At 41.3% G+C, this 23482-nt stretch overlaps 1 protein-coding gene and 1 long non-coding RNA gene across 2 annotated transcripts in view; one reads left to right on the top strand and one right to left on the bottom strand.

Moving 5' to 3' along the window:
- The first annotated feature begins 13993 nt into the window (after positions 1–13993).
- Positions 13994–19465, top strand: B2m (beta-2-microglobulin). Its single transcript, XM_010624868.3, has 4 exons — positions 13994–14109; positions 17178–17456; positions 18207–18234; positions 19296–19465. Exons 1-3 carry the CDS (start codon positions 14043–14045, stop codon positions 18218–18220), a joined length of 360 nt encoding a protein of 119 aa, XP_010623170.1. The 5' UTR covers positions 13994–14042; the 3' UTR covers positions 18221–18234; positions 19296–19465.
- Positions 19466–22603: 3138 nt separating this feature from the next.
- The window catches only part of LOC104862683, a 15031-nt gene continuing 14152 nt past the window's right edge, over positions 22604–23482 (bottom strand). Inside the window, exon 3 of the long non-coding RNA XR_780394.3 lies at positions 22604–22659. This is a non-coding gene — a long non-coding RNA (uncharacterized LOC104862683). The remainder of the gene's footprint in view (positions 22660–23482) is intronic.

Genomic DNA, 23482 nt, shown 5'->3' with positions numbered 1-23482 from the left:
CCCAGTATCTATGAGAACTGAAATGAGAACAAGTGGTGCTAGCCAACCAAGGTAGCACATGTCTGTAATCCCAGCACTCGACAGGCTGAGGCAAGAGGATCACTTTGAGTTTGAGTTTGAGGCCAGTCTGGGCTACATAGTGAGTTTAAGGCCAACCTGAACTACATAGCAAGACCCGGTCTACACACACACACACACACACACACACACACACACACACACACCAGAAAAAGAAAAATAGAAAAATAGTGGTGCTTCCTTTCAAAAATGTCTTCACACAGGGTTTGTTGCTAGAATGAAAGTTGTTAGAATCAAAATGGAGTCACCTGTGTCAAACTCTAATGACTACAAAATGAGGCCTGGGAGGTTATAAAAGAAGGAACTTCATACATGATAACAAGCACTGTTGCAGCTAGAGCCACAACCTTGCACAGAGAACACCATAACCTTACACAGAAAATATTCTCCAAGGACAAATATCCAAAAATTGGCTGAAGATCCATGAAACTCAAATTTCATTCCATTCATCTGATCTATTCTATTTCTAGATATCTTCCCTAAAGAGTTAAAGACATCATATCACAGTGACGTGTATCTCCCCACATTAGTGGTACAACTCACAATAGCTAAATCTTGTAAGTGGCCTGTATATAGTCCATCAACAGTAAATGGATAAAGAAAAATTTGGTATTTAAGCTGGGCATGGTGGCGCACTCCTGTAATCCCAGCACTTGGGAGGCTGAGACAGGAGGATCACTATGAGTTTGAGACCAGCCTGGGCTACATAGTGAGTTCCAGATCAGTCTCAACTACATAGTGAGATCCTGTCTCAAAAAAAAAAAAGTGGTATTTATACACAATGAAGTACTACTCTGCTATCAGTAAAGATAAATTTGTGTCATTTGTAGGAAAATGGATGTACCTGAGATTATAATGTTATGTGAACTAAATCAGATACACAAGTTTCTTTTCTTTTTTTTGAGACAAGATCTCACTGTGTAGTTCAGATTGGCCTTGAACTCACTAGATAGTCTAGGCTAGCCTCAAACTCATGGTGATCCTCCTGGTTCAGCCTGCCACTCTGTACTAAGAGTACAGATTCCAAGAATTTAAAAATGCAAAACAACCAGTTTTTCCTCTAAAATCTCAATTTCCTTTAAACCCTACATGCTGAGTAACTGGGTGAGAAAGCCTGAGTTCTAATTGTCATTTTAAACTCACAGAACCACCTGTGATAGGCAGCCACTAACCAAGTAAGCAATTCCCATGATCCACTTATTCATAAAAAGTTCTTGACTGAGTGGTCACATGGAAAGTCCATTTTGCAAATTTCCCTCCTGGAGAAACCAGGAGGCTTTTTTTTTTCTTCTCCTTATTTCAAATAAAAAATTTCCTAAGTTCCTCTTTTTGATTCCCTTCTTCATTCCTTGATACTGGGTGACTACGAGCTTGATTTGCTCAGAATTAACTGTTTCAGCTGTTCTTAATGCCAAAGCTTTCAGACTCAGTACCCTTTAAAAGGGACAATTGGCTTGGTTTCTCAGCTTGGAGGGTGAACCTGTCCTTACTGGCCTGAGTTTAAACTTCTTAGGGGCCTCTGTCTAGCCCAGTCCTGCTTGCACCTGTCTCATGTGGCTGTCTCCTACTCAGTCACTGTGTTAGCATGACCCCAGAAACTCAGAAGTGTAGTTGTTCTGTTCTGTAGCTCAGTCTTTAAACAGTTAACCTTCCCAAGTAGCCCCTGATTAAGCCCTTTCAAAAATGGTGGGTGCCATGAATTCTATCATTTAAGAAAAAGAAAGCTACTTGGAAGAGCATTTTAAAATATCCGACAAAAAATACCAAAAGGTGCTTGGGTTATAGCTTGGTGGTAGAGTGCTTGCCTAGCGTGTGCAAGGCCCTGGTTTGATACACTGCACTGTACCATAATAAAACAAACCAACAAGAAAAAATCCAAATAACTAGGAAAAAAAGCAAACAACAACCAAAAAAAAAAAAAAAAAAAAACCCCTCCAGGACTGAGGATATAGCTCAGTGGCACTGTGCCTGCCTGGCAAGTGCAAGGTCCTGAGTCCAATCCCTGGTACTGGGGGTGAGGGGGAGAAACCGCAGCTTTGAAGACACTGCATCTCAGTCTAAAGGATAAAATTCATATTCTTTTCCTTGGTACCAAAGTCTTCTGCATGCTCTTCCTTAATACCTCCAGGTAAAGTTAGTTGCTTCCCTGTTATCACGATCTATTTACAAGTCTATAGACTAAAGTCCATGTGCTCCTCAGGGAGGAACTACCCAGTGCCAGCCTAGCACCCAGCAGCTAGCAGGCACTGAGTAAAGAGCTGTTGAGTAATTGATTGCTGTGAGCCATGAGACCAAGTGGACAGGTTGGGGCCAGATTGTAGAAGCATTTTTGATACCATGGGATGGATCCAGAAGATAGACTCCAGGCTCTTGTGTATAATGAACAATGAATTGCAAAGCTTACATCCATGGTAAAAGAAAGCAGATACATTTATTTAGGATCCTAGGAAAATGTGCTCAGGGAAGGTCTATCCAACAAAAATGTGCCATGAACAGAAAAGTGGTACTGGGATGACAGGAAAGTAAAAAGCACTTCACACACAGATATATCTAGCTTTTGGGTTTTAAAAGATGTGTACCCCAGCCTGGGTACTTCTCCCTGGGTCTTTAGCTAAGATTGACATGAATGATTGACAAGGGCTGAGTAATCTCAGGAGTTCAAGGAGCATGTGTATACCAGAATTCACTCTGGTTAAAAAATACGTGTTAGACATAGTCCGTATTTATGAACCTTTAATAAGGTTTGAGTTATTACTCAAGTTCAGGTGAGGAGATCTTACATGTATGAGCTCTTGTCTAGAGCTTCAGAGATTTCCTGGGTCTTTGTTAAATTATTTTCTAACTCTCTTAGAACAGTGCAAGGCCCTGAGATGTGGCTGAAACTCCATTGGGTAGAGAATAGTTTCCCCAGCCCCATTGTGCTACCTGTACTATTCCCCCTGAAAGACCTTGACCCTAAAGATCTTTAGCTGTTGCAGAAGGAGGAAGGTGGGTTTTCCATAGCTACTTTGTATTCATTGATGAATGTGGGTGCTGGCCCTACCTATGTAGAGACCAACAAACTCTTTGTCTGATCTAAAGGGTCAAGGGAGCCATGTTTCTCCTCTGAGGATTTTTGATTAGCTGTAGATGTGTAGGCAGGTTTTGATCCTGGGTTTAGGCCATCACCAGTAGTTTAATGGCTGTCAAACAAGAAAAAACAAATCTGACTAAGAGATTAAGTATGCAAGATCTAAATAGTAAGGTTATGAGATCTAAATAGTAAGGTAACAAGCATTAATAAAGGCTATGTCCAGGACAGTAACTAAAATGTCCAATGTTAGGTATTTGGCCAAGACATCCATGACTCATATAGTTTCTTACAGATCTTAGAAGTGTGATCATCCAGTTTTTGTGCTGTATCTCTCACTATTTTGGACTGACATAGTAATTACATTTTCTCTTTGAGACAAATGTAACTCCACTGTCTTAGCAGATAGAAGATATAGTCCCCTATAATGCTGCACAGCTACCACTGTTAGTGAATCTATTTGATCTTGAAGGATGGCTGTACTCTGAGCACATTTGTCTAGGTTGTCTGGCAAGTTCTTAGGTAGCTGTCAATGATAGGAGAAGGATGTGATTAGCTTTAAGGTTTTGTATACATAATTACTGTCATTAGAGGCAGTTTTTTTAATCATCCAGGAGGATCCCAAGAAAAACAGGAAAAGATAAAAAAAAGGTCATGTTATAACTTGGGACAAGGACCTCAAATGTAGCAAACAGAAGAGTAGCAAGATTAGCCACACAATTTACTTAGTAGGAACAAAATATTTTACTTATCTGGTTCAACAAGTTAGTAGGTGCTTTTTTTTCCTGAAAAGAAACTTGAGGTTATCCACTGGTTCACAAGTGTATGAGGTTTGTTCCCCTCCCTCCACCTCCTCCTCCTTCTTTTCATTCATTTATTGGTGTCTCAAGTGCTTGGGTTTTACCGTGGAGCGGTAAGTCTATCTATTCCCTATACCTTAATGACAGAAGGAGTGGTTAGAAGAGTTGTGTAAGGGCCTTTTCATTTGGGGGTATGTTGGTCTTGGGACCTGCCCTCTTTCTAGAAGGCTGTATGAGCATGTTAAGAGGCATATTTGGACTCAGTATGTATATTGACCCTCTTGTTGGAGAGCCCCAGTGAGAATAATAAATTTTGCCTTTTGAGTAGAAGTCCCAGGAGGGAATCTTCTTACTTCAGTGATCTGAGTAGGCCCAACAATGAGATATCTGGCTCTATTAATGTCATTTTTTGTTTGTTTGTTTTGTTTTTTGAGACAGGGTCTCACTATGTAGTTGAGACTGACCTGGAACTCACTATGTAGCCCAGGCTGGTCTCAAACTCACAATGATCCTCCTGCCTCAGCTTCCCGAGTGCTGGGATTACAGGCGTGCGCTACCACCTTAATGTCATTTTTAATTAAACTACTGCTGTCAGTGAACTGTGTGCTAGCCATCCCTGTAACTTCTTTTTGTTATAAAACTGAGAGTCTTAACAATGTTTATGTCAGATCGTTCTTTGGTGGGGCTACAAATGAAGAGGTCAACTATGTACTGTAATAGGTTTCCCTTTTTGAATTTAAACCTCTCAGGTTTTGAGCTAAGGCCCATGCACACAAGTAGGGTTATCTCTAAAACCCTGAGGAAAGATAGTCCAGATATACTTCTGGTGAAGTACTGTTGGGGGATCCTCCTATTCAAAGGCAAACAAGTATTGGGAATTAGAATTCACCAGGTTGGAAAAGAAGGAATCTTTGAGATCTAGAACAGAGAACCACTTACTGATACTATGGATAAGTAGATACCACTGCCTCACTGATGGTTCTGACATCTTGTACTAGGCAATGTTCTTCTGATGGCCTGACTATTGGTAAAATGGGTGTGTTGCATGGGGATTGGCATGATATTAGCAACTCTGTAGGCAAAAATTTATCATTAATGGGCTTTTTCCACTGCCTAGCTTCTTCCTCTCCTTGCCTCTCCTCTCCTCCCCTCCACTCCACAACCCCTCTTTTCTTTCTTTCTTTCGTAAGCAAATACTGTCTTCTGTGAGAACATAGATTAGGGTCCTTTAGCTGAATGACTACTGGAGTGGACTTGACACCTCTCCCTGAGGAGCCATCATACTGTGCTTGGGAAACAACTCTTGGCAAACACATCAGGCCCCATGGGGTCAGGGTACCCGAGTCCCTAGCAACTAGGATATGGGTTGCCAGAGGTTTGAATGACAGAGTGGCCCTGAGCAGAAATAGTATATCTTCTCCAGTTACTGGTATGGTGCACTCCAATATCACCATAAAGGCAACTTGGAAAAGGAAATTTTCCAACCAACAGTTCAAAGTGGGGTAAAGAAAGTTGACTGGCTAACTCCTTCAAGGTTCACAACTTTGGAATGGGATAAAAGTTTACCTTGATAAGAAGTTAGAATCGAGTAGGATGTCCCAGGATCACACCCAAAGCTCCTCCCTGAAAGATGATGAGGATGTCCTTATGTGGAGAGCCTCTTCAGATACTGTCGCTCACAGTCTAAACATTCTTCCCTGGCCATTATGGTGGCAGATGACCTCACCCCTCCCAGAACATGGGTAGTCCCTCTTCCAGTGCCAAGGGGCTTTTTTGTGTTCTGGCCTGACAAGGGTTTTGTGGCTTTAGAGTGCACGCCTTTGCCCAGTGCGCTGGTCACTTGTACTTGAAGCACTCTGATTTGCTTCTATCACTCTTTGAATTATTCTGTTTCCTTTAGCACTGTGGGCTTTATATGCATCAGGGCAAGCCTGCCTTTTTCTTATTCAACTTTTGTTTGTAATTTATTTTGTCACAATTATTACAGATCAAATAAGCCACATTGACCAATTTATTCACCCCAGCTTGTGGGCCCTGTTGGAGTTTCTGAAGTTTATTCCTAATATCCAGAGATCACTGACTAAAAAATACTGTCCTAAAATAATCTGACCTTTCCTAGACTGTGCATCTAAATTAGTGTTTTTGTGGAATGCTTTTTAAAACTGGAGTTGGAAAGCATCTGGATTTTTATCGGAGCCTTGACTGATAGACCTGAGTTTATTTTACTGTTGTGCAGCAAGAAACCAAGATGAGCTGAACATCTCACCAGGTCAGATCAAAAGCCATCCTCAGGGAATGGAAACTGTCAGTACACATTTCAGGGTCCTCAGAAATATCGACCCAGTTTTAATTTCTTTCTTTCTTTGCTTTCTTTTTCTTTTTCATTATCGCATGTGTGTTGTTGTGTGGTGTGCTGGGCCTACATCACCAGAATGACCCACTCAGTTGGGGGCAATGACATGATAGGAAGGACCCTGACCAAACCAGGCTTTGGCAGAATTCTCCTGAGCTATAAAGTAGATGATAGGTTCTGAGATGATGTGAGGCCAAAATCTGGTTACATAAAAGATACAGACTTTGGAAAGGCAAATATTTATACTCAACTAGGTATCTAGCAACCAAGTTCAAATGTGCAAGCTTCCAGGAAAAGAGGATGAATGAATTGGTTTTCTGTTCTTGCTTTAACAAATCTTTACAAACTCGGTGGAAACTTGGTCATTTTATGCTTCTGTAGAACAGAAGTCTAACACAAGTTTCATAGAGCTAAAATCAAGGCATTGGCAGGGCAGCATTCCTTTCTGGAGAAGCCAGGAGAATCTGTCCTGGTTGTTCCAGCTTTTAGAAGCTACCCTCACTCCTTGACCCGTAGCCTCTTCATCCATCCTTACCGCCAGCATAGTCCATCTCTGACCATTCTTCTGCAACCAGATTTCCCTTTGGCCTGGCCATGGTCAAAGAAAATTTCCTGCTTTTAAGGACTTTTGTGGTTATATTGGATTTCCTTTAATAATCTCTGGTAATCTCATCTCAAGATTCTTAACCTTAGTTATACCTACAGCCTCCCCTTTACCATGACAGGTAATGCATTCACAGCTTCTAGAGATTAGAAAATGGGCAGGTTTGGATGAGGCATTGCTTTGCCACCAAGGAGTGGTACATTTCCTCTCCCCAGTGGAAACTATTCACCTGCTTTGGCACTGTAAATTAGTTTATCTTTTCAAGAGTTCTATATAAATAGAATCAGAGAGTATCCAATCTCTTGTCTCACTTTTTCACTTACCATCATTATTTTATCCATGTAGTGGCACTAGCTCATCCCTTGTTTGCTGCTGTTAGTATTCCTTTGTATAGCTCTACACCACAATGTTTTACAGTCACTCGGTGAAATTTTGGGTTGTTTCTAGTTTATGGCTATTACAAATAAAGCTGCTTTGAACATTATATACTAGTCATTTTATAGACATACATTTCTTTTTATTTCTCCATTAAGTTTATTGGTACATTTAAGGTAAACAATACAGTTACATTCATCATTAGGATCTTGTACCTTTACATGATGTATCTTGGTTCTTATTTTTACCCCATTCCCCTGCCCTCCCTTCACCCCCTTCACCTTTCCCTATTTACAAAGGCTTTGTTTTCATTTTTTTTTCATATTTTTTCTTTTCCCTTATTTCTTTTCCCCTACCCTTCCCACTTCCCCATTAGCCATTTTCTTCCTATTTCACACTCCCAATTATACCATTTAAACCTTATTTACACTTTTAGTTCACACCAGAGAAACTATTCAGTATTTACTCATGTGTCCTATTTATTTCGCTTAAAAGTATGGCCTCAATGTGCATCCATTTAGCTATAAATGTCTCTAGTTTCTCATTCTTTATGGCTGAGTAGTACTCCTTTTTATAGAAAAACCACATCTTGTTTATCCAGTCTCCAGTTGACAGGCAATTGGGCTGTTTCCAATTTGTAGCTATTACAAATTGTGCCACTGTGAATATGGGTGCATATATATCATTGTGGTATGATTCTTTTAATTCTTTTGGAAAGTCACCCAGCAGAGGGATAGGTGATATAGACATACTGTTTCATGTTCTTTTGAACATATACCTTGGATAGAGGATCTTATGGCCCTTGTATGTTTACTTTAAAAAATATTATCAGACTGCTTCCGAAGTGTTTATACCATTTTACAACTCCACCAGGAATATATAAATATTCTAATTCTTCTGCATTCTTGCTAATATTTACTTTTCTTGAGGAGGGGAGTTGCTGGGGATCAAGCCCAGAGCATTGTGTGTGCTAAACAAATGTTCTACCAATAAACTACATCCCCAACCCAATATTTTGAAGAAAAAAATAGGACTGGGTGTGATGGCACATATTTGTAATCCCAGCTACTTGGGAGACTGAAGCAGGAGGATAACAAGTTTGAGACCAGCTTAGTGAGAACTTACCTCAAAAACAAAAACACAAAAAAGGCAAATCACATAGAAAAAACCAAAAAAACCCCAAAACAAACAAAAGATCATCTGGTCACTGCCACGGAACCAAGCTGAGCTAATCAGATGAAGGGGACCCACTAGCCAGATTTATAGTCCCTTCATGGGCTGCTTGACTGGCTGGTGATTCTTTTTTTTTTTTCTTTTTCTTTTTTTAAATCACGGCAAGCTGTGTTCCACGGCACGTAACTTTTGGCAGAGCTCCCTCTATTTACAGTGGATTTTGAATAAACAAGATCAGTGAAGGAGCACCAAAAGGACAGGTATTTGTTACAGATGTTTTCCAAACATTAGGTGAACATCTTAAATTAAGACAAGTCATTGCCACTGCAATAATCTATATCAAGAGATTCTCTGCCAGCTATTCTCTAAAAAGCACAGATCCTATAGATTCTGCATGAATGACTCCTATGTGTGTTTGTGGTATCCAAAAGAGAGGAATTTAGGGGAGTCTCAAATACTTTGTTTCCAGTTTTTCCCTCTTTTCCCCTCCCCACTTGAGTTTCCCTTTCATTTTGAACAGTTTCTTCCTATTTCATTTTATCAATTTTTCACATCAGAGAGACAATGTTATATTTATACATATGTGTCCAAGTTATTTCACAACCACTGTGGAAATCAGCATGGAGATTCCTCAAAAAATTAGAATTAGAGGGCCAGAGATTTAGCTTAGTGGCGCTGTGCCTGCCTTCCAAACACAAGGTCCTAAACTCAATCCCCTGGTACAATTAAAAAAAAAAAAATTAGAATTACAGGTCCTATTTGACCCAGGTATTCCCTGCTGGTACCTTTCCCAAAGAATTGAAAGCATTAAATCACAATCATATATGCACAACCATGTTTATAGCAACAGTTTGTAGAGCTAACTCTCGAAAACAACCCAAATGCTCATCAAATAATGAATGGATAAAAAAGATGTGGGTTTTTTAGGCAATGGAGTACTACTCAGTCATAGAGAAAGATAAACTTGAGATGTTTATAGCTAAATGGATACAACTTGAGATTATACTCTGTCGCGAACCGGCGACGCAGAGCACTGTCCCGCAGTGCCTCAAACCTGAAAGAGCAGCGGGGTGGAGATGGGGCAGAGAGAAAGGAAGGACGCCAAGACAAGAGTCTGATCAAGGCGACGTTTATTGCAGGCAGGCATCAGCCTTTTAAAGGAAAAGACCGAACTATTATGGGCTAGGATTACCATAGTAACCTCAATACCTGCTCCTATAGATAACATCAGATCTTTAACATAACAAAATGGAGTTAACAGCACCTGACTCCTACAGATCTTTGGCTGTCTGGGTTTCTTCCGTGCAGGGCAAAACAAGTTTAACACGTGCAGTCCTTAAAAAGGAACAAATGTTGTCTTTCAAAAAGCCAGTGGGCTATGGCTGGCTTCCCACAATACTCCTTTACCTAATTTGATTCTAACATGTAACTGATAGAAATCTTTTGATTATAAAAGTTTAGAAAGATTCTGAGGAGACTGACATATAGATAGACTACATAGGCATTTCAAAGTTAATGGCTTTTCATTAGTATCTTACTTCTTAATTTCAATAGTAGAAATTGTAGGTTTTTATTAAGCCAGGAAACATGAAATATAATTTGTTTAAAATTTTCTTTGGTCACTGAGTGTTTTGGCTTGAGTCTACATGTGCCCCCCTAAAACCTAGGTGAGGCTTTTCAGAGGGGGTCTAGATCTAGAGTGTGTAGTGAGGAGATTAAGTGTGTGATGCTGGAATTAAGAGTGTGTAATTACTTAATTAGTCCACTGGTTGGTTTGGCATAGTTTTGAGTGTGGATAATGAGATTGCCTATCCTGGGATGTGAGTGCTACCTGTCCTAAAGGCGTGTACCCTAGATAGACTACAAGGGACAGAAAGAGGGCTGCTATCATTGCCTGCTGCTTGCTGCTTTTGCTGCCTTCTGGCTACCATGAACTGTGTCTCCTCTGCAATACCCCTCTGCCATGCCGCCCTGCCTTGGAGCCAGTCAATTATGGACTAAAACCTCGGCAAACTGTGAGTCAAAATGCACTTTTCCTCCCTTAACTTTGGGTATCAGGTATTTTGTCTCAGCAACAAGAAAAGTAACTAAGTCACTGAGAGACCAAAAAAGGAAATAAAAAGTCAATATTTGAGACCCCACCGTCTCTGTAAGTTAAACTTTAAAACTACTTAAGGAATAAAATCTTACAAATTCTTAAAGAGTTTTGGTAATGACGTTGACAGTTTCAGGGAAATTATTCAACAACCTATTGATTATAAAATTATTTTATTTAGTAGTTTTGGTATCTTGCCATGGAAGATACTAGCCCAGTCTAGTAGAAGACTCTAATGTGTATAATATACTTTGATATTTTAAAAGTTAGATTGATTCCATAACCATTTTGAAATTCTGGGCAAACTTTAAAAAAATAATCCTAGATGAAGTTATCTGCAATTAATTGATAAACAGGCATTTTGAAAGTTTAATTGGATAAAGCACCATTATAAGGTTAAAATTTGGGCCAGACATGGTGGTACACTTCTGTAATCCCAGCACTTGGGGGCCTAATGCAGGAGGATTGTAGTGAGTTTGAGGCCAGTCTGAACTACATAGAAAGACCTCATCTCAAAAAAAAAGCTTAAAATTTGATAAAATTTTAATGTCAAATTGTTACGGAAGGAGACAGCAAGTGACACACTGAGAGGCAGCAGAATGGAAGTAAAACAAAAAAGTTTACTCCATCGACGGTGATCGATCATACCTAATGGCGGTGCCCTGATCGACTCCTCCATTGGGTTACAACTCTTACTTTTACAGGTTTGATCTTATTCAGTTGGTTATACTGCATTTTCACAGATACCCAAAACGTGATAGCAAGGCAGCTGAATTCCAACACGGATGCAGTTTTTTGTTAGGGAAGTTACCTTTTAGATTCATTCAAATACCTACTCTAGCCAGGGGGAAGGGAGCTTGTTTGATTAACAAAGCTAACAATGGTTCTTTTCACTTACAAACTTTTGTGGGGAGGCTAGGTATCTCCAGTACTGGTTGATTCTGAACTAAGCTGGGTGAGGGGCAGAAGTTATCTTATATTGTGACATTTCCTAAATTTTCATTTATTAAAGTTTTCCCTATCAAAATCTTAACCTATTGTGAAAAGTTTAGTTTTTTTTGGTAAAATATACACACTTTAATTTTGTGTCTTTGTGTAGATATAAAAATTTATTGCAGGTATCCTGAACCAGGAACTCAATTGGGTTTCAGGCCAGTTTGATATACTGACCAGTCTTAATTTTGTGTGACTGTAGGATTTTAGACTAAATGTTATGTTGGTGGAACTGTGCTGTTTATGAAATTTAACAAATTAAACATTAACTTGATGTCATATTATGCACAATTTAAGGATTAAAATTTATATAGCCAGTTTTGAACAATGGATCATTAAATGTTGACTTCCTAGTATAAAACTATAAGAATAAAAGTAAATTGTTCAGCTTAAAAAACCCATCTGTGAAATTATCATTTTCATAGATTTCCAAAGTTTGCCCCCTAGTAAAAGTTTTCTTCCTTCCTTTCTTTCCTTCCTTCCTTCCTTCCTCCCCCTCTCTTGTCCAGTACCAAGGACTGAACTCAGGACCTTGCACTTATGAGACAGGCATGGTGGTACTCTTGTTTTTTTAAAAAAGTTTTATTCTCTTTTTCACCCTCACTATTCAAATCACATAATAAATGGCAATCTAAGAGAAATACCACATTCAGAAAACTGAAAACAAAAACTTCGTTGTCTTTACTGTTTTTCTTCTGCATTTTCCCCCAGTACTGGGAATTGAACATGGCCTTAGCCGATACTAGGCAAATGCTCCACTACTAAGCTACAGCCCTAGCCCTCCCCATTGTGTTTGGTTTTTGGAACGGGGCCTCACTATGTTGACAAGGTTAGCCTTGATCTTCTGGTTTCAAGTGATCCTCCTACCTCAGCTTCATAAGTACCTGAGACTATAAGTGTGCATCACTGGGCCTGGCTCTTTCATTGTGTATGTATTTTTTTTTTCAAATTGTTCTTTAAATTGATTTTTCTAACAGAATATTGCTGTCTATATTTAATTATTTTTATTTTAGTATTTCTCTGTGATGTATTAAATAAGGAGCTGGGAGTCTGACATAGCCCTTCCTATACTCCTAAGGCACTTTCTAGTACAATCCAACACCAACCTTTTCTAGTACAATTTAACATAGCACTGCAGGTCTAAAACAGGTTAAATGAGTTTTTTTTGAGGAAAGGGGCAGAGGTGTCTTAACCCCATAACTTTATGCATTAAAAACTGTTCTTATATGTAGAGTTATAGAAAGGGCTGGTACAAAAACAAATTAAACAACAATAATTTTAGCATTTTAAAATGTTAGGGAACACTGTACTAGGAGCTGTGATTACCTCTGTGCATTTTCTTACTTCATTAAGTCTGTGGAGAGTATTCTGCTTTCTGTAGCATAGATCTGGCCTCCACAACAGGGACTGTTAAAAGTTTAAAAAACATGTAAAAGAAATCTGGACGTTTTTAGGGTCCTCCTAGAGGAAGTCAGGCATAAATCACTTCATCTGAAACTATGGTGATTTCCAAGATCTTGGCTCCTCTAGGTCTCTACTGTTGTGTCCTCCTTTCTGTCTTACTCAGTAAAAACCCCTGGACTTAGCCCCGTGTGAGGGCAGCACCTTCTTTATGGCGTTGATAGTGTCGGTTTTCTCGGTGAATTTGCTTGTCAGTGCCGTGTTCTTATTGTGAGTTGTTTAACTTCATTGTTAGGCCCACAGCAGAAGCGATCCAAACTCATTGAAAAACTGTTAAGCTCTTTGCCTTTCAAGAGGATAAAGTATAAATGCCACGGGAATCCCGTAGGTACATTTACTGAGGGTTATTCTACCTCCTGGAGTTTATTCACGGAATCACTTGCATTCAGTTCACCTGGTACCTGCTGCTGGCCCGGCAGTTCTGGCTGGTACCGCCAAATAAATGATGTCCCAGAAGGGGTCTGGAGACTCTTCAGCTCTAAGTATTTACTGCTTTCCTGTGAGAGTTCTTTCCACCACCATCAGCAGAACAAAGGTACCTACACAATAGAGAGGACAAGAACTTCCTCCTAAAAATCTTTTCCCTACAGGGATTTAACAGGCAGGAAAGGTCCTCCCAGGCTCTGGACGGTTCACTGAGGAGAGCTCAGTCTTTCTGGTTTCAGATTTCAAGAATGAGAAACGCAGGTCCTGGGTCCTTCGCTGGCTTCGGTTGACAAGTCAGCCTCTCTGGGGCCACTTGGCAAAGCGATGGGGCTGGAGGGGGTGATGTGCGGCCCCGTGTCCCGATCTCAGACCTGCACCCGGGATCGGAGGACACAGCGGCCCACCCAGTCCAGTCAGTGAAGTCATAAACATCACGAGCCTTTACAAGAAAATGAAACTGAAAACGGGAAAGTCCCCTCTCTGACTTGGCTTAGCGCTGCGGGCCTGGAGACTGATGACGCCCCACAGGACGGGCCCTGATTGGACAGGCGCCGGAGTTTTATAAGGAGTGGCGCTGACCGGGCGGGCAGTGTGCCGCTGCCGCGTCCAGTGAGATGTCCCGCCACGCTGTCCTGGCCCTGCTGGCCCTGCTGACCCTCACTGGAGGGGACGCCATCACGCGTGAGTGCCCCCGCGCAATTCTCGGGTAGCACTGCCTCTACCGTCCTGCTCTGGTGGGCTCGCTCTGTGCCGCTGACCTCCGTGGGTCGAGCCCCACGAAGCGGCCCGGACTGGGGGGAGCTGGGGACGCGCTCTTCTCGTCCTCTGTGTAGGAAACGGGTGCGAGGTTTGCACAGATCGTGGGGTGTGGGTCCCCTCACGGCCCGGGGATGGGTGGGCAGAGGGGTATAGGGCTCGGACTTCGCACCAGCCTGGTATGCTGCTTCTGGGGGCCGCCAGATTCGCGTGGGAAGGGAAACACTGCGTGGATTGCGTAGTGAGGGTTTCATACCCGCTCAGCGTTAGCTTGCTCTCATCGCCCTTTGCTTTAAAAATGCATAATTTGTGACAGCGGGGCCCTACGGACTTTGTGCCATTTACTTTGGAAAATGAGCCTCAGAGGTCAATTCTAGGGTCATCTGCATCTCAGATGAGGAAACCGTGGTGTTGAGTTGTAAAATAATAACACGGGAGAAATGCTTCTGGCGTTTAAATTAAACTGGAGTGGTGCCTGTTTTCAGAAACATGCCTTGCCGCGCGCTTCCTGTGTGAGCCTGGGCGAGGCAAACGTTTTCTCCACAGGACTTCTTCTTTGGCCCCTTGCCTGGGCATTTCCAAGATATGTAGAGCCGCTACTTTCGGTTTTGAGAAAGCGCATATTTGTCAAAGGCAGGAAGGCTGGAAAACAGAAGGGTCATTTCAGGTGGTTGCTTAAACTGCAGAGGACACCCAAGATTTTGAGCTCTTTTCTTTTCTCATTTTTCCATTCCTTTCTTTTCTTTTTCTCCTTTTCTTCTTTCAGTAACTGGGGTTTTAACCCAGGTGTGTTTCGCCACTGAACCACACCCGCAGCCCTTTTCATTTTGCGATGGGTTCTCGTTAAGTTGCGCAGGCTGATCTCACTCTTCAGAACCTCCTTCCTCAGCCTCCTAATAGCTGGGATTTTAGGCCTGAAGATACTTTCCTGGTTTTATGCACTTCTTAACTACCTGACAATATACCGGACCCTGTCGTCATTTTCCCTCGCAAAACCCCCGCGGTACAGTGTTTTGATCAAGGGAAAACGGTATCCATTTGAACAGTCTATTTACAAAATAAAGAATAATGTGTATATTATCACCATTGTTGATTATAAATGTGATTTAAAAAAAACAACCTGACATTTAAAAGAATTCTTATTTTGACAATTTTCTGAGTAATTCATACTATGCCTAGATAAGTTTCTGGAAGGTATATAAGCAATTTCTTAATACTGATTGCTTCTTTTTTTTTTTTTGGTACCGGGGTCCTTGCACTTGGGAGACAGGCCACCGAACCGCTGAGCTAAATCCCTGGCCCAATAGTGATTGCTTCTTTTCCTTCCATCCTGTCTATGCAAGTTTTTGTTTCACTGCGGACATGAATTAATTTTTCAGCTGAACTTTGGTAGTTTAAAATAACTCTTCCAGTTGTGCATGGTGGCATATGTCTGCAACCCTACCACTCTGGGAAGCTGAAGCAGAAGAATCGCCAAGTTTAAGTCCAGGCGCAGCAACTTAGCAACTTACTGAGACCTGGTTTCAAAATAATAAACAAACAAACAAACAAACAAACAAACAAATAAATAAATAAAGGACTGGGGATATAGTTTCCTGCAGAGGTCCTGGGTTCAATCCCCATTACCAAGAAAAAAAAGTATATACATGTATTGATGTTAATCTGTATACTTACTTATGCACAATAATACCACTAAATTTTAGATGAAAAATTTAGAAATAGTTGGCAATTTTTCCACATTTCCATGAATGATCTAGTCATGTGCCTCATTTTGGAAACCATTGTTCCGTAGCATGAGACGATGGAGGGTGCTAATTAGAAATGCAAATCCCGTGCTTATATGCATCATTCCATTTGGTCATAATGGAAACTATGTTCTCCCTTTGTTGTTGTCCTCACCTTTCCCCATTGTGTTTTATCTAGCCCAACTCAATCATTTTAGGTCTTTTCCAATTCTTACAGGCATTTAAGTTGTGCTTCTTTGTTTTCTAGCTCATGAAATCAGATACAGAGTTGGCATATAAACTCCAGGCAGAAATAAAGAGTTTGTGTTCGGGCCGGGTATTTAGCTCAGTGGTGCTGCTGCCTGCCTCCCAAGCGCAAGGTTCTGAGTTCAATCCCTGGTACAAAAAGAGAGTTTGTGTTCAATAGGAACATACTTTGGTTTGATTTGGATGGAAACCTAGGCAGGGAGGTAGAAATAATGACATCAGCCACTTATAGGGCAATAGCAGTATACTTGGTGCTGTAATAGACATTTAATACACATTAGGAAGCCAAATGAGTATAGATGTAGGCAGGAGCAAAAACCAAAAAGCAAGGGAGTTAATCAAAGAAAGTGGAAGGGGCTGAGGCCATGTACAACATGAGTAATTTGATGTGTCTACTATGGAGGGTTTATGAAATGAGAAATTAAGTTTGAAAAGTAGGTTGGGGCCTTGAGTGATACAGTAAAGATTTCAATAGATACTGAGAAGGCATTAAAAGTTCTTAAAAGCTTCCGGAAAAACATTCTTAAAACTTCAGTAAAGCCGGGAGGCATAGTGGCACACACCTGTAATCCTAGCACTCCAGAGCTGAGGCAGGTGGATCTCCATGAGTTCAAGGCTAGCCTGACCTACATAGTGGGTTCAAGGTCAGCCTGGACTATAAGCAAGACCCTGTCTCAGAAAACCAACCAACTAAACAAAAAAAGCAAAAAACAAAACAAAACAAAAATTCCAGTACAATCTTCAGTGACTGAAGACACTGCCTAAGGGAAAAAAATCCGAAAGACATGTATAGGAGAATGATGTGGAAAAGATCATTGTTTATTTCTCAAAACAGCGGTAGCCTTTTGGTAAAGTTGAAACTCATTTGGTGAGAATGGAAATGAAATTAGGAGAAATAAATGATCAGATTTAATACTTTTGGCCTGGTGTAGCTTGAAACCAAGTTATCCCTAAGTGAAATACTCTAGCAGTTCTTATTTGTCTTTTCTTTATGTTTCTCAGAGACTCCAAAGATTCAAATCTATTCGCGTCACCCAGCAGAAAATGGGAAGCCAAACTACTTGAACTGCTATGTATCTGGATTTCACCCACCCCAGATTGAAGTAGAATTGTTGAAAAATGGAGAGAAGATGGAAAAGATAGAAAAGTCAGACCTTTCTTTCAGCAAGGACTGGACTTTCTATCTCCTGGTGCATACCAGCTTCACCCCCAATGACAACGATGAATATTCCTGCAGGGTTTCACACATCACTCTGAAGGAACCCAAGATAGTTAAGTGGGGTAAGTTTTCAAATTCTTTTCTTAGCCAGGCATGGTGGTGCATGCTTGTAATCCCAGCACTTGGGAGGCTGAGGCAGAAGGATCACAAGGCCAGCCTGTACTATATAGAGTCCCTGTCTAAAAAAAAAAGAAAGAATAAATAAATGCAAAACTTTCCTTAGCTGCTAAAAGTTGTAGCAAAAAATCTGTATATTAGAGCTGGGGATTTAGCTCAGTGGTACTGCGCGTGCCTTGTAAGTGTAAGGTCCTAAGTTTGATACTAGGTACAAAAAAAAAAAAAAAATCAGCATACTGGGATTTTTAGGGAATATTCCAAAAGCATAATTAGAGGAATCTTCTGAGAGGCCTCTGTACAACTTGCTTCCCGAGCCAGGAATGTCCCTGCAGTGAGAGCAGAGAGCAGTAACAGTGTTTACATGAGGGCACAGGTACTCTGGTGCTTATCAACTGGCTTCTCCGCCGACACCAGGACCCTCAGCAGCATGGAGCTGCTTAGGGAGGCACAGGCCTTGGCCTGTATTCTCCCACTTTCCTGGCACCTGTGCAACTGTGGATTCCTCCAGTGCTCTTTTGACTAGATTTGGCTCGGAGGCAGGCAGGGGTAGGTGCTAGGAGGGAGTTCTAAACTAGCGTCCAAGATTAGGAACAGTAGCTTGTTCTGCCACCTTTATTGCTAACAGTTTGGGGGATTTGTTAGTACATAGTATTTTAAAAGTAAAACTTAAATGTTTTCCATTTTCTTTTTCATAGATCAAAACAAATAACCAGCATCATGAAGGTGGGTTTTTTTTCCTTAAGAAATTTTGTTTTGTTTTGTTTCACTATCCTAGGGACTACTAATAATAGCTCCAACTTAATAACTGTCACTGTACGAAGGATGTAAATTAGAGTAGTGTGTCAGCAGGCAAAGAAGAGTCCTATATAGTCACAAGTGTGGCTCTGCCAACATCTGCCCTTTAAAGGTAAGGCAGAGTAGCTGGGGGAGTGGATGGCAGGATAGAGGGAGGCAGTTAGCCATACCACCTGTGGGGCTTTGATCTTCCTTCTGTCATTTCTACACTGGCATTTCTGAGAGGGAGGCTTTTAGCAAGGAACCATTCTCTTCCTTTGCGTAACAGTTACTTTGTTCTTTGTCCATAACACAGGGGTGACAGTTCTGCAGACACCCCGTTTCTTCCATCCCTTGTTCAGGCCTTAGAGTGTGGGTACTGTGTTTGTTTTTAGAGGCTCCCAAGCCACCTGAGGAAAGATATGGAAGCATTGGTATAAATCCATGTAAACATACTCCAATAGATGTAGAAGTATGAACCAGCAAACTTGGACTTCTCTGTGAGTCTTCACTTGAAATCCAATGGTAGAGAATCCATTTTTTTCCATGAAATTCTATGGCCTTGATGTTGAAAACTCATTCAAATCTCCCGTTATATTCTAACACAGGGAAACTTGAGACAGTATAATCAAAATTGGGTGATCTGCTCAGTCACATGGACTAGATGGTAGAGTTAGGTTCCAACTCTAATCCCAGCATTGTTTCTTTTATGTTTTAGAAGCACCAAATAGATAGGCTCTTTGTAATATGTTTGTAGCGATGTTTCAGCTAGTTCTTCTAAAAAGCAAATCTACAAAATAGAAATTAGATTGGGGGCTGGGGATTTAGCTGAGTGGTTCCGCTGCCTGCCTTGCAAGCTCAAGGTCCCGAGTTTGATCTCCGGTACCACAAAAAAAAAAAAAAGGAAGGAAAGAAAGAAAAAAAAAGAAATTAGACAGATTTTGGTGATGAGATCTGTAAGCCCAATAAAGTGACTTACCTTTACTTTTCTCTTTTATTTTTCTTTTCAGGTTTGAAGATTTGAACAATTCCAAATTGTTTCTTTGCTTCTTAAAATTGAAAACCTTGTATACTTTATGCACCCGATATGGAAATTATAATAACATTAATGTAGGCATTATCTTTTTTATAATTCTACTTTGAGCGCTGTCTGCATATCTGTTTTTCAGGAAAAAAAATTGTATACTAACAATTGCCTCCTAAATATTTTAAAAGAAACAATAAAACCTTTGATTGGAAACTTTATGTATAAAAACTATTTTGATACTTTGGAGAACCACAAGAAAGGGTGGTTTAAAAAAATCTCTTGTTCTTTTCTTTTTACAGCACTGGGGCTTGAACCTAGGGCCTTCTATATGCTTGGCAAGCACTCTACATCTATACCACTGAGCTATGTCCCTGGCTTCTAAAGGCTCTATTGAATATGATTTAAAATAACAGTTGATCATATGTTAAGCTTTTGCTATACACTGAAGTTTATATATCTTATTAGTTGGCTGTACTTATTCTTCTTTGGTCCTCTACAACACAGGTGACTAATGAGCCAGGTGTGGTACTACATGCCTATACTCAGCATTTGGGAGGCTGAGGCAGGAGAATCACTGTGAGTTTGAGGCCAGCCTGGGCTACATAGTGAGTTCAAGGTCAGCCTGGACTACATAGCAAGACTCTTATCTCAAAAAACCAAACCAAATGAACAAAAAAAAGCCAAATCAACGACAACAAAAACATAGATAATTAAAAAACCTAAGTAACTGGGGACATTTCTCTTTAGGAAAGAACACAGGCTGAACTGAAGCCCTGTGCAGTGATGTACCGGCTTCCCTTTGCCAACTTCCTTTTGGCTCACTTCCTCTTTTACTGTCTCCACTCAGAAAAACAAAAAACACCCCAGATTTTCCATGACACATAATGTCATAGCATTATTTGAAGTGGCTTTCTGGGTATCCTGAGCTGTCTGCAAGTATGCATTCACTTTCATCATCCTGAAGATCTAGTGAATGTCTTAGGTCAAGTTTATGCGGAAGGAGGCTTTGAGTCTAGATTCAGTGACTTATTAAGAAAGGGCTCCCAAGAAAAAACAGTAAGGGAGTGGGACATAAAGGACAGGGAGTGGGAAGAAGCCAAGGGACTGGCCTTTGATGCCCCATATCAGCTTGTCTTTGGCTATCACAGGGTTGAAGGATGGCATGAAACAAACACCTGGGCACTCCCAGTTCTGTCCAGTAGCTGAGAGCAATGCGCAGGTGCTTGTTATTTGTAGCAAAATATAGAAAAGCTGGGGATTGGCTTGCAGAGCCAGATCTGGGTGGGTCATTGGTTGTTATTGTGACTTTACTGAGTGCACAGCATATGCAATTCCAAGTTCTCATTACAAATTCAGTGTTTCTAAAGTGGGGCTAGCATTGAAGTGTGAATGTCAGGGGACTCCAAAGGAAGGTCAAATCTTCATTGTACAGGAGGAATTGGAAAATTCCTGACTGAACCCTTTGGTTTGGATATGGTTTAATTGTGTTCCATGAGGGTCCATTATGGTTGGAGGCTTGGTCCACAGGGTATTAGAAGGTGATGAAATCTTTAAGAGATGGGGCCTAGCGAGTGGACCTTAGGTCACTTGGGCTGCACTCTAGAAAGACAGTTCTCCTGAGAGGGTTATAAAAGGAGCAGGCCTGGCCCTCCCATCTTTGCTGCTGTTTAGAGATCTAGTCACTTGCTTACTCCTCCTGCATGCAATCTTGCCATTTCTCTTGACACTATGAAGTAGTGTAGTGAGGGAAGCCCTTGCCACAGAACCCATGTGATGCTGCTTAGACAATGAACCTCCAAACCTGTGAGCTAAATAAACCCATGTGAGTAACCTGTTGGGTATTTTGTTGCAGTGACACAAAGCTGACTAATATAGTCACCATATTTGTAAAATGGGATAATTATTCCTGTAACACAAACTTTACTCATTTACTCAGTCATTTCTTCAGCAAAAATGGAATGCCTACTCCCTGCCAGGTCCTGCTCCATGATGGTTCTAAGAAGATAGCAGTGAGGAGTCTGTAAGATGCACACCTGTAGGCAACTGTGTTTACTTCCAGTGGTTATTTTCGCAGTTTACTAGATGATTAGGCACGTTGAGGGTGGTATGGCCATAGACATTCACAGTTTACTAGAAAAAATCACCCAAAACCAAGGTAAGGGAATACACAGAAAAGCTTCTTGGCTCTGAGCTGCCAAATCCCTCTCTCTACTGGGCTTAGATAACAGGCAAACATTTGCTCTGGACAGTTCCACTGAGCATAAACCTACACACAAACATCTGGTAGCCTCTCGATTTCTGAGAATGCCCTTCTTGCTCGGGAATTCACTAAATCTAACTGCATGTTCAGGAGCTCCCAATCCTCCATTTGTCAACATTCTTATTTTATTTTTCTCAATCTTGCCTGGTCTGTTCCTGATTCTGTAAAATTAGTTCTAACAGAGGAACATGCAAGTCACTTGTGTAACAGAGCTTTATCTGTTAGATTTCTAGGGTACAGACTCAGTATGAAGCTCAGGCTTGATTGAGGTGGGCGCAGTCTCCAGGACCTCAAGGCAAATTAGATTTTTCAACCCAAATCAGACTCAACATCCTTTTATTTTTAGCCTCCCCCCTTTAAAATAATTGTTCTGTAGCAACTCTTTCACTAATAATTATGAATGTAACAGGCTGCAGTGTTTGGTGTAAAGTAGTGCAAGTCTTACAACTAGCCCAGAATCTGTGAACCAGTGGCATTGAAGATTAAAAGGCAAGCTGTCCTGATGGTGTAGCTGCAAAGACAGTGAACCTTTTTAGAGCTTTCAGTGATAACAGCCAGCTGTGGCACATGAGCCATAGTTTTGCCACCACTAGTGTAAGGTGTCATTTTCTGAGCTCCAACAATGCCTCCTGCAGAGTTAGTATTTTTGCCTCTGTTATGTCTGAAAAGGTTAAAAAAAAAAAAATCTGAATATTCCAAAAGCAAACCCAAACCCAAAATACAGGTGGTTTTGAATTGTAATGGTAGTTGCATTTCTGGAAAATTCAGTGTATAAGATGTAATAAAAAAGTATGGTGAATATTTAAATTAAAATTATTACAATAACCACTGAGCCTCTTCCAAATAAGGCCTCCTCATTTCAACCACACTCACCCATCGTTCTTGCCACTCTCTGAAGCCACTCTGGAAGTCCTCTTTTGTGTGTTGGTTGTGTTGTCCTGGCTGCCTCCTTGTCCTGAATCAATTCAAAAATCTCTGGGGAAGAGCTGGAAGTCGCACGCTCCCAGATCCGATTATGTGATCATAATCGGCACAGTCCTGCCGCTCCAGTGCAGTGTACTGTTCATGATCCATGATTTACTGGGCACTGTAAAACACACTTCTCAGTGGCGGCTCACAGCTGACTGACTGCGCCCCGGCAGGGTGGAACTCGTCATCCACTGTTACTACGGCTGGGGGAGCTGCTACTTCTGTTGAAGACCCCGTGCCTTTCTGTGGGGGGCACCTGGCAGCAGTATTCACTGTATTTTAAAATCACTCTTTGTATGTAAATTAATCTGGCCTAGGAAATGCTCTGTTAATACTCAAGAAATAAAAAAACCTGAAAGTTAAACACCTTTTTACATGTGACTGTGAGCTCAGTTATAAACAGAACTTTCATAACCGCGTGTAGGCCGAGATAGGCCCCTAAATACTACATGTAACTTCATTGGAACAACCAAAAATTGCTCCAATCATTTCTAAACACCCCTTCCAGAGAAATGCTGCCTAGTCTGGAGAGTGGAGTTGCTGATGTGATCCATGGGGCAGAGCGAGGTGCTCTTCTTTCTAGGAATGCGAGGAGTCGGACTTGGGAGGAGGGAGCCAAGTTCCCTTTTCTAACCTAAGGCAGCGCGTTCTGCCTAGAGACTGGTGACAAAGCTGTGAGCTGGGTTTTGATTGGGCAACTGGTAAATTGTGAAAGAGATTAGAAAGATTGGCAGGGGTACAGTACCCTTTCCGCTCCCGTGGTGGGAGCGCCTGGAGACAAATGCTCTGCTGGCCAGGTGCCCCTCGCCCCGTTCACTTGCTCCCCTGGCCTGTGGTCCCGAACCATGTGCACCCCTTCTCCCCGGGGTCGCCGACTCTGGGCGGGCCTCGCCGGGCCCTGACGGAGGGCAACTCAAGCTCCTCCTCGCCCCGTGCTCGGT

The sequence above is a fragment of the Fukomys damarensis genome, unplaced genomic scaffold (assembly GCF_012274545.1).
Source record: "Fukomys damarensis isolate Sample0158 unplaced genomic scaffold, DMR_v1.0_HiC HiC_scaffold_17, whole genome shotgun sequence".
NCBI classification, from domain to species: domain Eukaryota; kingdom Metazoa; phylum Chordata; class Mammalia; order Rodentia; family Bathyergidae; genus Fukomys; species Fukomys damarensis.
This window is presented reverse-complemented; position numbering and strand designations above follow the sequence as displayed.

What these genes read in the sequence shown, in the direction of transcription:
- B2m (XM_010624868.3), top strand. Translation starts at nt 14,043, where the DNA reads ATGTCCCGCCACGCTGTCCTGGCCCTGCTGGCCCTGCTGACCCTCACT. An exon ending in TGGAGGGGACGCCATCACGC is followed by an intron (nt 14,110 to 17,177) that starts GTGAGTGCCCCC and finishes TATGTTTCTCAG; the next exon opens with AGACTCCAAAGATTCAAATC.